General features: G+C 40.7%; 1 protein-coding gene across 2 annotated transcripts in view; it reads right to left on the bottom strand.

Annotated features, from left to right (window-relative positions):
• Positions 1-13,563, bottom strand: part of LOC132995801 (glucosidase 2 subunit beta-like) — a 110,614-nt gene that overhangs the window by 21,061 nt on the left and 75,990 nt on the right. For both annotated transcript variants that reach the window (XM_061065999.1, XM_061066000.1), the window contains exon 12: positions 12,103-12,192. In XM_061065999.1, coding sequence (XP_060921982.1) covers positions 12,103-12,192 — 90 coding nt within the window. The remainder of the gene's footprint in view (positions 1-12,102; positions 12,193-13,563) is intronic.

Below are 13,563 nucleotides of genomic sequence, written 5' to 3'. Positions count from 1 at the left end.
AAGCACAATGGACAACACAATGTGATATGAGCCAAAATTCCCTTTGGACACTTCCGTTATTGTTAGTTATATAAGACACTCGATTCATTAAGATTGAAGGTGGTGCAGCAACAACAATCATCCTCATCTGAGCCTAGAAACAGATGGAACCAGAAGGACGGAGGTATACTGAGCAGAGGAAGGGGGGGAAGTAAAAGGGGGTAACACAGTAAAAAAGCAATCAACTGGCTCCCATAAGGGAGTACCCCTGTATGTCTGCACCGCTCTCCCCCTCTCTATCACCCTCTTACCCTCAAGGCACAACAATCCATCCCTGCCCACTTTTGCTGACACTCCAGCCCTCTGCACACACACACACACACACACACACAAAGCTGGGCTATTTGTGTGCTCGGGCACTGCGATCTGACCTTGGGTGCTCGCCTCAATGTGGCAGCTTGTGAGGAAACAAAAGCAGGCAAGGCCAAACCGAAAATGTCGCTAGGGGTTAAAAAAAAAAGTTAGGAGTGACTGGAAATGCCGAGTTGCAGGATGATTCGCTTTTCTTTCTCTGATACAGACCCTTACAATTCGGCCACCTTGGTTACATAATTAGGACACGGCAGCAAGAGCAAACACGTACATTTACACAAGTTATCCTCCTCGGCTATCCTTAGCAGATGAGCACGGTGTGACAAGAAGGGGGAAATATCCACTGAAGGACAAGGACAAAGATTTAGAGGAGAAAGGACTGACAGGGGCGTAAATATAAAGGTAAGAAAACAAAGAAGAAGTCAGAAGAAAGGCGACGACAGAAAGAATAGAAGTGCGCAAATGAGTGGGAGTGAATGAGATTGCACTGATAGTGACGCTGTGCACATGAATCACCGAGTGAACAGGCCGCAAATATGACGGAGGACGGCAGATACAACGGATAAGAACGAAAATAAAGAGATAAAACCTGCTGGGTCACTGATTAAGCCTTTGAGAATAACTAGAAAACTGTGGGGAGCAGAAATTCAAAAACCGAGGACTGATTCTCAAATTTTGTCTCGTGAACTCCAAACTGCATCTCTTCCCCTCCCCCCCATCTGACAATGCAGCTCTGACACCACCCATAATAAGTTGGTAGCACTGTGTCAATCTTTGGCAGGTGTTCTGGAGCCAGAAGGTACACAGTTAGAGAATAAATATCTTAGATGCAACCACTTAGCCCCTCAGGCAGGGTTTCTTGCTTCACTGGATCGGACTGCAGGCTTAGTTCACTGCTGATGTATCTGGAACAAAACTAATATCAAATCGGAATTTAAGGGTAGTACACCTTTAGGGAATTTAATTTGATACACAAAAATACAAATTTAGCACTTAGATCAAAGACCAGATCAAAGACCAACTCCAGTTGACCCCCACTATGGAACTGAAAGTCGATGTAAGGACTTCTTGAACTAAGTAAGAACATATATTAATTTTGTGACATCAGAAGTGCATCAAAGTTACTGTATATCTAATAACACAGCAAAGTTCTAATCAGAGTTATTCTTAAATGCGAATGAAGCGTTTCTTAGTCAGAACATAATAACCTTTCAATCATGCTGCCTTGTCATAGAGCACGAAGAGGAGGCGTTTACAAGTACCTACGGTAAATATAATGAGTGACCATAATAAACACTTACATACATATATTTATAAATGCGATACATTGTTAAATTGTCATGAACTATTCATATAGTCTCTCACAGATGTTTCCCAGAAAGAGGGACAATCACATTGTCCCTTATTATCAAAACACATTTAAGTTTAAACCTCCTGCTTATAAAAACTATAGAGTTATAAATGATAATTACGGATAACTTATTTTTAGCGACATATTTAGGTTCGGTGGTTGCGATATGAAAATAAGACCCACATTGTTGTAGAGCAGAGCTAACCTTTAACGATTCGTTGTTAATTACGGCTCTGACACAATCGCCAGACTAGTGTTCACGCAGGATAAGCATATTTATTCGTAAGTCCACTGAGATCGAGTCAAGAGAGGGAGACGGAGAGAGAGAGAGCAATTAAGCTCTTCTCCCACTAGACTGTTATGTGACGGCGTGGGTGGAGTTCACTGAGGGTGACACTGCAAACTCCAGCAACGTCAACACTAGCTAATTGGTTTACATGTAATACTGGGTACACTCGGCTGGCATGTCAGAGGTCAAAGGTGCCTCGGAAATATACAGTGACGCGGTTAACTGTAAGTAGCACTTTAATAATAACTTTCACAACTTTATAGAAAAGCAACACTTTATGTTGACGGCGTAGCGGCGCAACCTTGAGTCAAACATCTAGCAGAAGCAATTCAACAAGATAGTCAACAATGCATAACAGGTTTCATAATCGTCTCCATGTTGGTCACAATATTTCAAGATTTACATTATTTGACTGTCTTTAAATAAGAAAGGAAAATCCTTACCTACATTTTTACCGAATTTAATCATCATGTGAAGCAAGATAATATTGTATTTAGGTTGGAAAATACACAGGGCAGACAAGGTCTGGCTGAAATACACCGTAGAAACAAAGTGTCACGAAAACAAAACTTCTCGTTCATTTGAGCCGAGTAATTGTGTGAGATAAAAATAATAGAAAATGTAATTGCATTAGTACCTTTCTCATGCAACGCGCAAGGTGTTGACAACCAAACGCTCATAACAGTCACATAAACAGAGAAACAAAGGATGTTTTAGTAGAGGCAGAAAAATGTACAAATATGATCCTAATTAAATGGACTTTAAAATTAAATTCAACTGTTGATCATTTGGGGAGGAAAATGTGACTCTTTTGTTTTTAACTTACTGGCAACCAACAGGAAAAAGGTAGCGCAGGTGTATTGTCATTACGATGATATTGTCAACTATTAGCTAGACAGTGATATCACCTTTAAATCCCCATCTATATTCAGTCCACAGAAAGTCAGGAGAAGTTCTCATTTTTGAACATTTACAGACAAGTCGGGGTCTTGACAAGATATCTTGGCAAGTCTGGACCTAATTTCGCCACCTGCAAGTTTCATACTTCTTGAATTTGCAGTATTTTCATTCTGTTCTGCTCTGTTGTTATCGTATTGATCTTTTCCTGTCTGATAATCAAGGTGCAGGCTTCTCTCCGCAGTAAGCTTCAAAAGTTTGAGGCTGTTGTGGCAGGAAGTTAAAGGGTTTTGCATCGTCACTCCAGTGCGTCATTGTCAGTGACTGGTAAACATTTTGAAGATTACCATAGAAGCGAGTCTTTCAATGTTTTCCTCCACGCTGCAAATTAGATATGTCTACTGTCAGTTTAAAGCAGTAATTTTAATGCTTCAGTGGGGAGGGATCGGAGAAAAGTGAAGATGTTCAGGAGGCAAGATGCAGAACAACAACACAAAACAGGATGTTTTAGTGAAGTTGGTGTACTAAACAGCTGAATCACACATTGAGATTGTGATTCGTTCGGGCAGGCACTTGATAGTGTGTGAGTGTGTGTGTTTGTAAAAGTCACAGCATGCCACTGGTATATTTATTCACTGTGAACATCCAGTAGCCCGAAAGTAACTAGAAGACTATCAAGAGTTGTTGTGAAAAATATTTTTTTATAATCATTATTGACTGTTATTACAGAATCACACATCTTGATAAGTGGAGACAACTACTGTCTGTGTGTTTGTGTGTGTGTTTTATAACATCGGATTTGTTAAAAGCAGCGGGGTTGTCTAGCGCCTCTGTAATCAGCAGATCTAGATTTAAGCTTTAACTCGACACCTTGCTTAAGTGTGGTTTACAGCTGCGACTGCACCCTGCAGACGGGTTAGAGCAGGTCGTCATACAGCTCTATCTCTTCTGTGTATCTCAATAAAGATGCTTGTTATAGCCAATAGCACCTGAAATTGTATAGAGCATCTGTATGTGAGAATAGAAACATCCACATCAATATCGGAGTGAGACCATGTGAGAATACAGCGATTTCTGTTGTTGTGAATGTGTTTGACCCTGACAATCTCCTGCTGTGCTCATATGAACAATATATTTGGACACCTACACATCAACGTACAGACGAGATGTGTCCCAATACTTTTGTCCATATACTGTATGTGAGGGGCAAACTCCGATACAATGTCCTTACACAATTTTGTGGCTTTTTTCTCAAGGCTGCAAACTGCTATAGTGTTAAATAAAGTGCATTCAGAACCACCAAACAGAAAACAAACACCTATACTCTGGATTATAGCCCTTGCAGTAAAACCTGCCCTGCACTGTGTGTACCTCCTTTTAAGACGGTGGATAAGAATGAAAGTGGCACCTGGAAGAAGGGACATTCCCTGGACTAAACTTGGATAAGTGCTGATGATGTGACTTTTCACACTTACAAAAATGCAGAGCTGGTAATGTTACAACACAGTATTTCATTGTGCTTGGTGCTGTTTCTCTTCCTGAGTTCACTACTGTCTCACCAGTTTATTGTTAAGCTGCAACAATATTTTCTTCTTGTACAGGGAATCAATATAAATGCAGAAAATTAGAGGAGCATCTATGTGTGCTAAGAATAAATGTGCGTTTAGAGGAGTGCATCAATATAAGATAAACTATAGGAGATGAAGGTGGGTGCCTGCCTGGTACTTGTATTTATGTCTTCATGGTGAAAAAGTTCTGCAGCGTCGGGATCTTTCCTCCGAACAGTAAAAGTATTAAAGTTCAGCCGTGATTAAACCTTAACTTTTTAGTGGTCGTAAAATCTGAGTCAGCTCATCAGGCCACTAGTGCAATTATGGAATCAGATTCCAGTGTTAGAACTAATATTAAGTGGGCTATTTAAATTTCCATCACGATCCCTGTGAGGTTGGGTCACTGCAATTCCAGCCCAAAGATCCAGTATCAGTTCACACTCACAGAGGCGGTTTCAGAGTAGAAATTCTCAGTTTACCCTCATTTTCCACATGGTAACCCAAGAATCTGATCCGAATGCTGCACAGTGTTTTTACTACGAGTCTGATTCAAGTTTGCTTTCTTGACAGCTCATCTTATTTCTGCCCTTGAAATTCTTAATGCAAAGCTAAGAGTCTATGCACAGGGTTGATACAAATATATATATATATATATATTTTTTGTTTTTTCATTTCTTATCTCATCATTCTTTGCTTCTGTGAAACAACAGAAAGAGAGATGGGGTTCGTGGAGCAGAGACTTCTTCCCCACGTAAAGTACCCAGGGATAGAAAAAAACAACAACAACAAAGAAGCAGACAGAAAGAGCTTCTCTCCCTCAATAGATGCCTCCATTTATATGCAAAAGACGGGAAACAAAACAAGGCAAACTTGAAGCCAATTTAGCTTTTAGAGCCATCACTAAGGGCAATGAGCCTCTGGCAGATCATTGAAAGCTACATTCTCCCTGCCATCTCTCAAGATATTACATTATTATTGCCGCTATTCTCTCCTCAAAATAGGTGAAGGCTGAGGCATGAGGAAGATTTGATAGGAGCTAAGGCGGCAGCTGCTCGGTATTGGGTCTTTAAAATCTCCTGAAATGCACTGAAGGGAATTGTGGAATCATTTAAAGTATTTTATATTTGTTATGTAGGGTTAGACTAATTCCCCATATCTAAAAAGATTAACAATAGAGTGAAATTAGATCATATTGTTATGTTAATACCTTATACATTAGTTTTCTGAGTCACTGCTACATGACTCTAAAGAAACTTTTCAGACAATCTACACTTTGATGGAACAGATATTATCGGTCCCTTTACTCTATTCTAAAGGGACATTTCCTACAACGTGATGAACAACAATTTATAACAAAATGTAAAGGAGGCAGTGTAGGTGTGGATAAGCTGCATGAAAATAATATTTTATTCTTTTCCTACTCAAAGATGGGGAAGAAAACACCTCATAACACTGAAAAGTGTCAGGAAATCAACAACATAACTTGAGGTGATAATGAGAGTTCCCACATTCAAAGTGAGACGAGAAAGCTGAACCAACAATCAGAGGCTCAGAGACATTTGAGAATCACTGTGAAACCTCTGCTCACAAGAGACCACAGCTCAGTTTCTAAAAAAGAAAGTCTCTTTGCACAACGAGGGCAAGAGATGTGCTAAAAGTAACAACAGGGCGCAGGTGCAGCTATCACCGTTCATGTAATTAATAAGACCACTGTCAGGATGCAAAAGACTGTGTTTATACAGGATTTCATCAATTCATATGTGCATCATTCCCTCTGGTCTCAAGGTGGTGAGATAAAACCATTAGAATGTCTATTTTTATTCCTAAGTGTGACTTAGTAGCAGGATGTCAATGAACCATTCAAAAATCACTCACTTTCAAATGTCAGATGATCAGTTGAAGTTATGGAAAACAGACCCACAGACATACCTCTCTATCTCAGTGCGAGGAGCTGAGATGCGTATCCTCTGGCTGTTAAATATCCCTCTCATTTAGTGTTGTACTTAAAAAAAAAAAATGAATGGGAGGGAATCATTTTAATAATTTGATCCAATTTAGACCCTAACATCGCCACTCCTCGAAGTACAAAGTGGGCCAAACACACTAAAAGTCTTGGTCCCATTTCCACAGCTTTGCTTATGTAACCACAAACCCTTCAGTTAATACAAATAGGAAATGGACAGAGTGGAGAGTAAACTCTATTGTACTGTATTTTAAGCAGCGTGTATTATTATAAAAACGACATGTTTCCCTCAGTTGCATTCAGCTGTTTCTGATTTGTGCATTTAGTTAGTCACAGATACAAAAATCCTAAACAAACCAGTAAGAGACAGACAATATACTTGTCTTCCGTCAGAATACCCAACATCGCAGGACAATTTATGTTGACATTCAAACCTTTTTGCGTTGTTTTTTTCAACGCATCATAAAATATTCTCATGATATATCTAATGTAAATCACACTCATCATTTTGAAGGGCTGCAGCGCTTCAAATTTAGAGAAAGAGCAGTTAGGTTCTGCAGGTAAAGATATTGCTGTCTTCAGAGTGTTTTGCACACTGACAGCTTGCCAGCCGCAGCAGCCCCACACATGGCGACAGCAGGATATTTACAAGTCTGAGAGCTCATTGAATATTATGTATTTGATTATGTAAACTGACAGGAAGACAAGTCCTTACAGTTTACTGCACACAAACAAAAAGCCTAGATAAAAACTACTTTTGTCGTCACTGTTGTAGGTACCTGTCAGCTGGACACATGCAGACTTCCACTGTTGGTTCGTGGTTTCTTCCACGCAGAGGAAATTAAGATTGCAGCACATGCTTTGGTGGCTTGGTTCGGTGTTTTGGAAAGTGATGTACTTTTCCACTAAAGCCCAATGACTGTGCAACAGCGTGCAATTGAAATGTTATCTTAAGCTGCCATAATACTCACAAAGTAGGACACCAACGACAAAAATAAAGATGATGAACTTGGCTCTAAATCACCTCATTGTGACTAAGACACAGGAAGTCCTGGTGCGCTGTGACAAGCTGCTCTAAACAAGATATGAAAAGTTGTGTTTCAGCACAACCAACACACAGATACTCTGCCCATGTCTCTTGCCGTGAAGTTGGCAGGATAACAGAGACGGATGAGAGATGATGATTTTATGACCCCACCAGGCAGAACGTGCGCTCACTGCCAGCCCACTGGTCTACCGGGCCAACGGAAAAACTCCTGCTACTTCAGATGGTCACCCCTGCTGATATCTGGGCACGGTCCCCAAGAGTTCAGTTGCTTACAGGAAGCAACCACATCTTGACAGCCAATGGCTTTGTTGAATCACAATTAGACGAGGGAGGCAGCGATTAAAAAAAAAACATAAGGAGGACCCAATCCTTTCCAGGCCAAATGCATAATAGAATAAGCTTGACTAATAAGAGCTGCACTAGTTTTTATACATTTTTTATGAAAAGCAAAACTGGGTTCTGGAGTATATCAGGTAGACAATATTAAAGGCAGAAATGTTACAAGATGCATCATTGAAATTGTAGGAGAAGGCCTTTTTTTGGAGCGTGACAATAAGGGGAAAAATGTTATTGGCATATGGTTAAATACTTTTTCTGTCTTGTGACATTCATGAAATTTCTATAAATAACTTAAATAAGTATTCACGATAACATAATGTGAGCTTTAAAAGGATGTTAAAGGGGACTGTTTATATATGAGTGATTCTATTAGCAAGTATTATCTGGGGACTCAATGCCTGATATAGCTTCCTTCTCTGTGCCATAGATATTCTTGTCATGTTTATTTTGAGTCCTACCAATGTAAATATTTGCTCGCAGATCCAAATCCCTCAGTAAAAAATTGTTCCAACAAATGCTTTATTTATAAATGTAAATGTAAAATTCCGTGACCAGCAGCTGTAAGAAATACGGGAATTTCCTTGTCAGAGAACAATGAGGTGGACGAACATGTTGGTTTTGTTCTTTACATTGAATTGGATGTTAATAACTATATTACAGAATATTGCTGGCTTTGCTTTAGGAACAAGATCAGATTTTCCTTGACACGACACAACGCACAATGTTTTAAAGCAGATTCGTGTCATCTCTCTGCCCCCTCTGTTATTGACGAATGACCAAATGTGACCTTTTGAAGTTAATTAACTGCATGAGCAGCTCATTAAGAGCAATGTTAAATTTCATGCTTTAATTTAACAACAGTGTCTGCGCCACATCTATCATAATTTGAAAGCCACTGGCTGTGACAAAGTGCTCATGCTCTGAGGCACGGACCTGCATAAGCAGCTACCAAAGCACCACCACTTATTTTAGCAACAGTCCAATTACGGTCAACCGGACCTTCAGCCTTTCTGTGCCTTTGATAAACCAAGACAAACAAGGTTTTTATTTCATTTGGGTGCATTTGTACGTTGTTAGCCGTTTGTGTCCTTTGCCCTTTGGCATTACATAATTTTCCAATAGCAAAAGGCCTCTTTATATGTTGAGGGTGGGTATAGTAAATTACTGTTAAACTATATTATCATTCCTTCTTTCAATACGTTTTTTCATTTGCTCTTAGAGGTTCACTGAAGTGTTTCCATTTCTGACAAACACTTGCCATCCACACACAGCAACTGACTTAATGTTAAGATTCCAATAGCTACTGTCACCCCTTATTTGCAACAAGATATTATTTATGGCGCAGCTGTTATGAGATCTACCACTTATAGGGCTCTTCATTTCCATGTTGCTCTCACGGCAGTCAACAGACACATCGAGGACTCCACACCACCCGCCTTGGTTTGTATCCAATTTGAAACAGCTCCCTCTAGGCTATCCTGATGGAGTCTCTTTCTTCCCTAGAAGACCCAGTGCACTGTTGAGGCCATGTGATGTTCCGCAGACAGTTGGAAGTGTCACTTGTGCTGCGTTATCCTTCTCCCCTCTCTGTCAGAGCTGAACCACAGTGGCGGGCATGACTCACTGAAGTGCTGTACTTTCTAATGACACGAGAGCGGAGGCTGAGTCAATCTGACCTGACAGTCTTGCATAAATCACGGCCCTTCGATTTAAGTTGCTTTGAGGAGTGTCAACAAATCCACAGGAGGAATATTAGCCTCTGCTGTAGGTAGGGACTCCGCCTCTGAGAACTCATTATAGGGTGTCTTCCTTCATGCTGTGCCAGGCTGTGTTGACTGAATTGCCAAGCTTATTTCTGATTCACTGGCAGGAGCCTGCGTTTTTAAATTCCCGACTTGTGATAAGAGCCCATGCATGCACCAGCACCCTAAAGACCATTTCAGGGGAAATACATGGATATTTGATGGGAGCATTTTTGAGGTGAGCGTCAGTGAGATGTAAAGCAAAAAAGGCACGTCAATAAATAATAGTGCACCGAAAACAACCCTGCACTCTTAGCTTTTATTCATGTTGTTTATAGTCTTTAGAGAGGGCAGTGTGGAGAGAGCTACTACGGCGGTACGTTAACGTTCTAATCTTCAAGTCAATCTTTCCACTTGAAACTGTTCAGCAGCAAAAGGCTGTTCCCCCCCCCTGTTTGAAATCAAAGTAATTATATTTTTCCTTGGACAAACAAGAGACAGCTTCAAGCCCCAGCTCTCAGAAGGGATCCACGCCATCATGAGGCAAGACACATGCAAGGAAACAACTCAACAAAGGGCTGCAGAGAAGAGAATTCTCCTTCGCAAAGGGAGGAAATCTCAGCTGACACCCTTGGATAGGAATGAAACGCATTTTCAAGATTAACAAGTTTGGCCCGAAGTATATAAGACTAAACAGGACAGGACTTCCTGTGCATCTCCTGAAAAGCAATCAGCTACTTCTATTTCCTCGCTCCATTAAGGCTGTCTAATAAACCAAGCTGCTATACACGTGTCAGTCTCACCAAATGATCCTCAACTGGTTTAATTTGAAATCTTCTCGCTGCCAGGCCCCACACCAGCACCAGTTGAATTCCAGTCATCTAAATAATGCACAGCTATTAGTTATATTAAAGATAGGCAGCCCAGGAAACTTTTATCGCTCCCGGCATTTTTTCCAATATTGGCCGACACTCTCGGAGGAAAAAAAGAGAGGGGGCAATTTAATCAAACGTGAGAGATCTCAACAGGGGAGGGCGGATGTACGATGGTTTCAAACGAGGATGAAGAAGCAGGAGAGAACGGCGTGTGCTTCTGTTCCGTTACTGGAGAGGAACTGTAGCTCTGCTAGTTTGCTCCTCGAGGCCATGGGAGGGAGTGCTATAGAAAGCCACTGGTTTATGTGTCTGTCAATGTCAAGTCTTTTCAGGATCATGGTTCAAGGCGAACAGCACGAATAAAGGGGGAAGGGAGGGGGACTGGTACATAGCTGAGAGGGTGCTGGTAGGTCAAAGGACCTTCAACTGAGTTGACACTATTGGATATTGTACTCTTCAGTGATTTGAAGGATGAAAAATAACAAGGAGTGTATGATGCCAATAGGCCAGGGGAAGAAAGGTAGCAGAGCGCAGTATGGGTTTCTGTGCAAAAGGCTGAGAGTGTGAGATTGATAGAAATAAACCAACTTGATACAGCGAATAAGAACGAGATTAAACCTATATTAGTTTCACATTTCAGCCTCTGCTACAGCCATTTATGGCTGAAATACTAATGAAGCTGAAGTTACTTGAGTTGATCTCTGGGTGATTTTTGTAAATAGGGGTAAAGATGTACATTTGAAGGCTACATCAAGCTTTGTGCTTTAGTGTCATCATTTTCCAACATTGTTTCTCTTTTAATGTGACAATCGAAAAGACTTGTCTCTGCAACAGTACCAGTATCATAAAAGGCCTACATCACCACATTAAAGCGTCTTGCAACCAATGTGCAGTGTTCTTATCTAATACTGTCCAGATAAAAAAAAAATCCGGTTTAAGTACAAGCACTGCAACTCTCCTTTTCAGATTTCAAAATGGCAAAGTAAGCAAACAAATCACGCTGGTGAATAAGGGCATGGGAAAACCACTGATTACAGCGATGTCTGAAAAATGTATTTGCAGTGCAGATCTCACAGCAGATCTCAGATAATTTCTTTCAAAACTGCAACCACCCACAGGCTTCTAAAGCTCCAGCTGGCAAGCAATCCTGAGGAGAACAGATTCTTCCCCAGCAGGGGCCATAGGGATGCAACGGGAGAGAGTAAAAGAAGCTCATTCTGTTGATTAAATTTAGTTGATTTAGCTGCTTGGCTTCTCCAGGGCGACTTGGAGCTCACAAATTATCAACTTTAAATGGCGGATCTTAACTGAGATGGTTCACAGTCGCTGCAGATAGAATTTGTTTGAGTACAGATGCGCAAAATAAGATGGATTCCAGCCTCTAGTTAACAGAAAAGAGTTTCTGATCTTTAAAACGGTTTTACCTCTTCTATCCAGTGAGTTTTAGGGCCACCTGATGAGCAAGGGTATTGTGCAAGTAATTGTTTCCCACGATTTCCATAATTCCATTAGTACATAGAACTATACAATAGCTGCAATGATTAATCGTCAAAACCATGAAAAGGAATCTTTCTGTCAGTGAGTGGTTTTTATTATTACCACGACAGTGTGTTTTTAAACGCAATGTTAGAAGTATTTTCCAAATAAATAAATCAGCAAATACGTCTATATACAATGGTAATGATGTAAGTACTTACTCATATACTCTCAGCTTGTAACACTGGCTGTTCAAAAACAGAAACTCCCAATCTGTTCCATAGTCTATGGCCAGCTTCTTCCGGAGATCACTGTGGAAACAAAAATAAATGTATTAGATCACAGTTTTTTGAATTATGGAAGAAGGTTTTTTTCTGATTTTGATATAAACAGCTGCAGCAGAACACATGACAGTGGTATACAGAATAGTTTTGAGCTAATTATATTATTTACCATAATGCAAACGTTTACAAATTAGCCTAAATTGAACATATGTAATGGTTTTTGGTAAAAAATCTGCAGCACAACAACACAAATGCTCTTTTTCACGTGAAAAAGACAATTGTTTTTAAATGAACTGGATGTGGGCCAGTGAGTGTAAATCTCAGACAAGCGGCTTTAATAACCCCGGGATGACTCCTAACTGTGCTGATGATGGAGCTTCATTTTCCTTAATACTTTCAGCGACTGACTTCTTGGATAGTGTGTTGATGAGGTGGCCCTTTAAAGCTCATCGCTATTCAGCGTCTCCAATTATCTGAGATGGCGAGGGCTGCTTTTCTTCGCTAATCGCAAATAAGGATACCGAGCCCCATCTCTTAACGGCGCGCAGGCCCTAATTTCCATATTCATAACGTCGAACTGCTAATGGGGTTAACAAATGTTTAGGGAGGGTGATTGTTTCGCTTGAGGTTGATAAGGTAGGGCAGCGCAAGGGGAGGATTTGGGGTCAGAAAAGAAATGCAAGTTGCATAACTGTGTGCATGTGACCCTCAGCGGGGCAGGGGTCGTAACACTCGTGCAGAGAGTCAGTTTTTCTGGAAAACGGAAGGAATAAGATCCTCAAGGTATTTAAACAGAAATGCTAACCCACTTATATCTACACACTGATAAAGGACTTGGCCTGAGGAGAGCATGAGGGAAGACAAAAACATATCTAGTGCTCCAACACGCATAAATGATAGTGAGTAATTTGACCAGGAGCGATCTGAGCAAGGTGGACAACGAAGAAATAGAGCATCTGAAGTCATGCCAGATCTTTTTCTCCTCCTCCCCCCCATGCTGGCATTTGTTCAGGGGGGAAATTCTTGACCTTTCGGTAACTGCCATCTCTGTGGTCGGCTCTCCTTACTCCCTACTGTAATGAACAGTTTGCAGGCCTAAGGGCCACTGTAGCTACTTATCACCTCTGTGGAAACATCCGTGAGGGAGCTAAGGCATGTCACAGGAATTCTCACCCAAACCCGGTCACATTTTTTTGCGATGAAGGTAAAATAATAAGTGTTATTTTTTTGCCAAAACTGTCTTTAAATTTGCCCGAGAAGCTTTAATGGTTTGCAGGCAGACTATGAATTAGGGGGCCTACCCACCAGAGCACAGTAGGCACTCAATTGCATTTGTTTTTCTCTGTTAAAATTAGCCTTGTGTATCACACAGTGCAAATTCATTACTGTGCAGCTTTC

The sequence above is a fragment of the Limanda limanda genome, chromosome 22 (genome assembly GCF_963576545.1).
Source record: "Limanda limanda chromosome 22, fLimLim1.1, whole genome shotgun sequence".
NCBI lineage: Eukaryota > Metazoa > Chordata > Actinopteri > Pleuronectiformes > Pleuronectidae > Limanda > Limanda limanda.
Note: the sequence above shows the minus strand (reverse complement) of the source record. Positions and strands in the feature narration are given on the sequence as shown.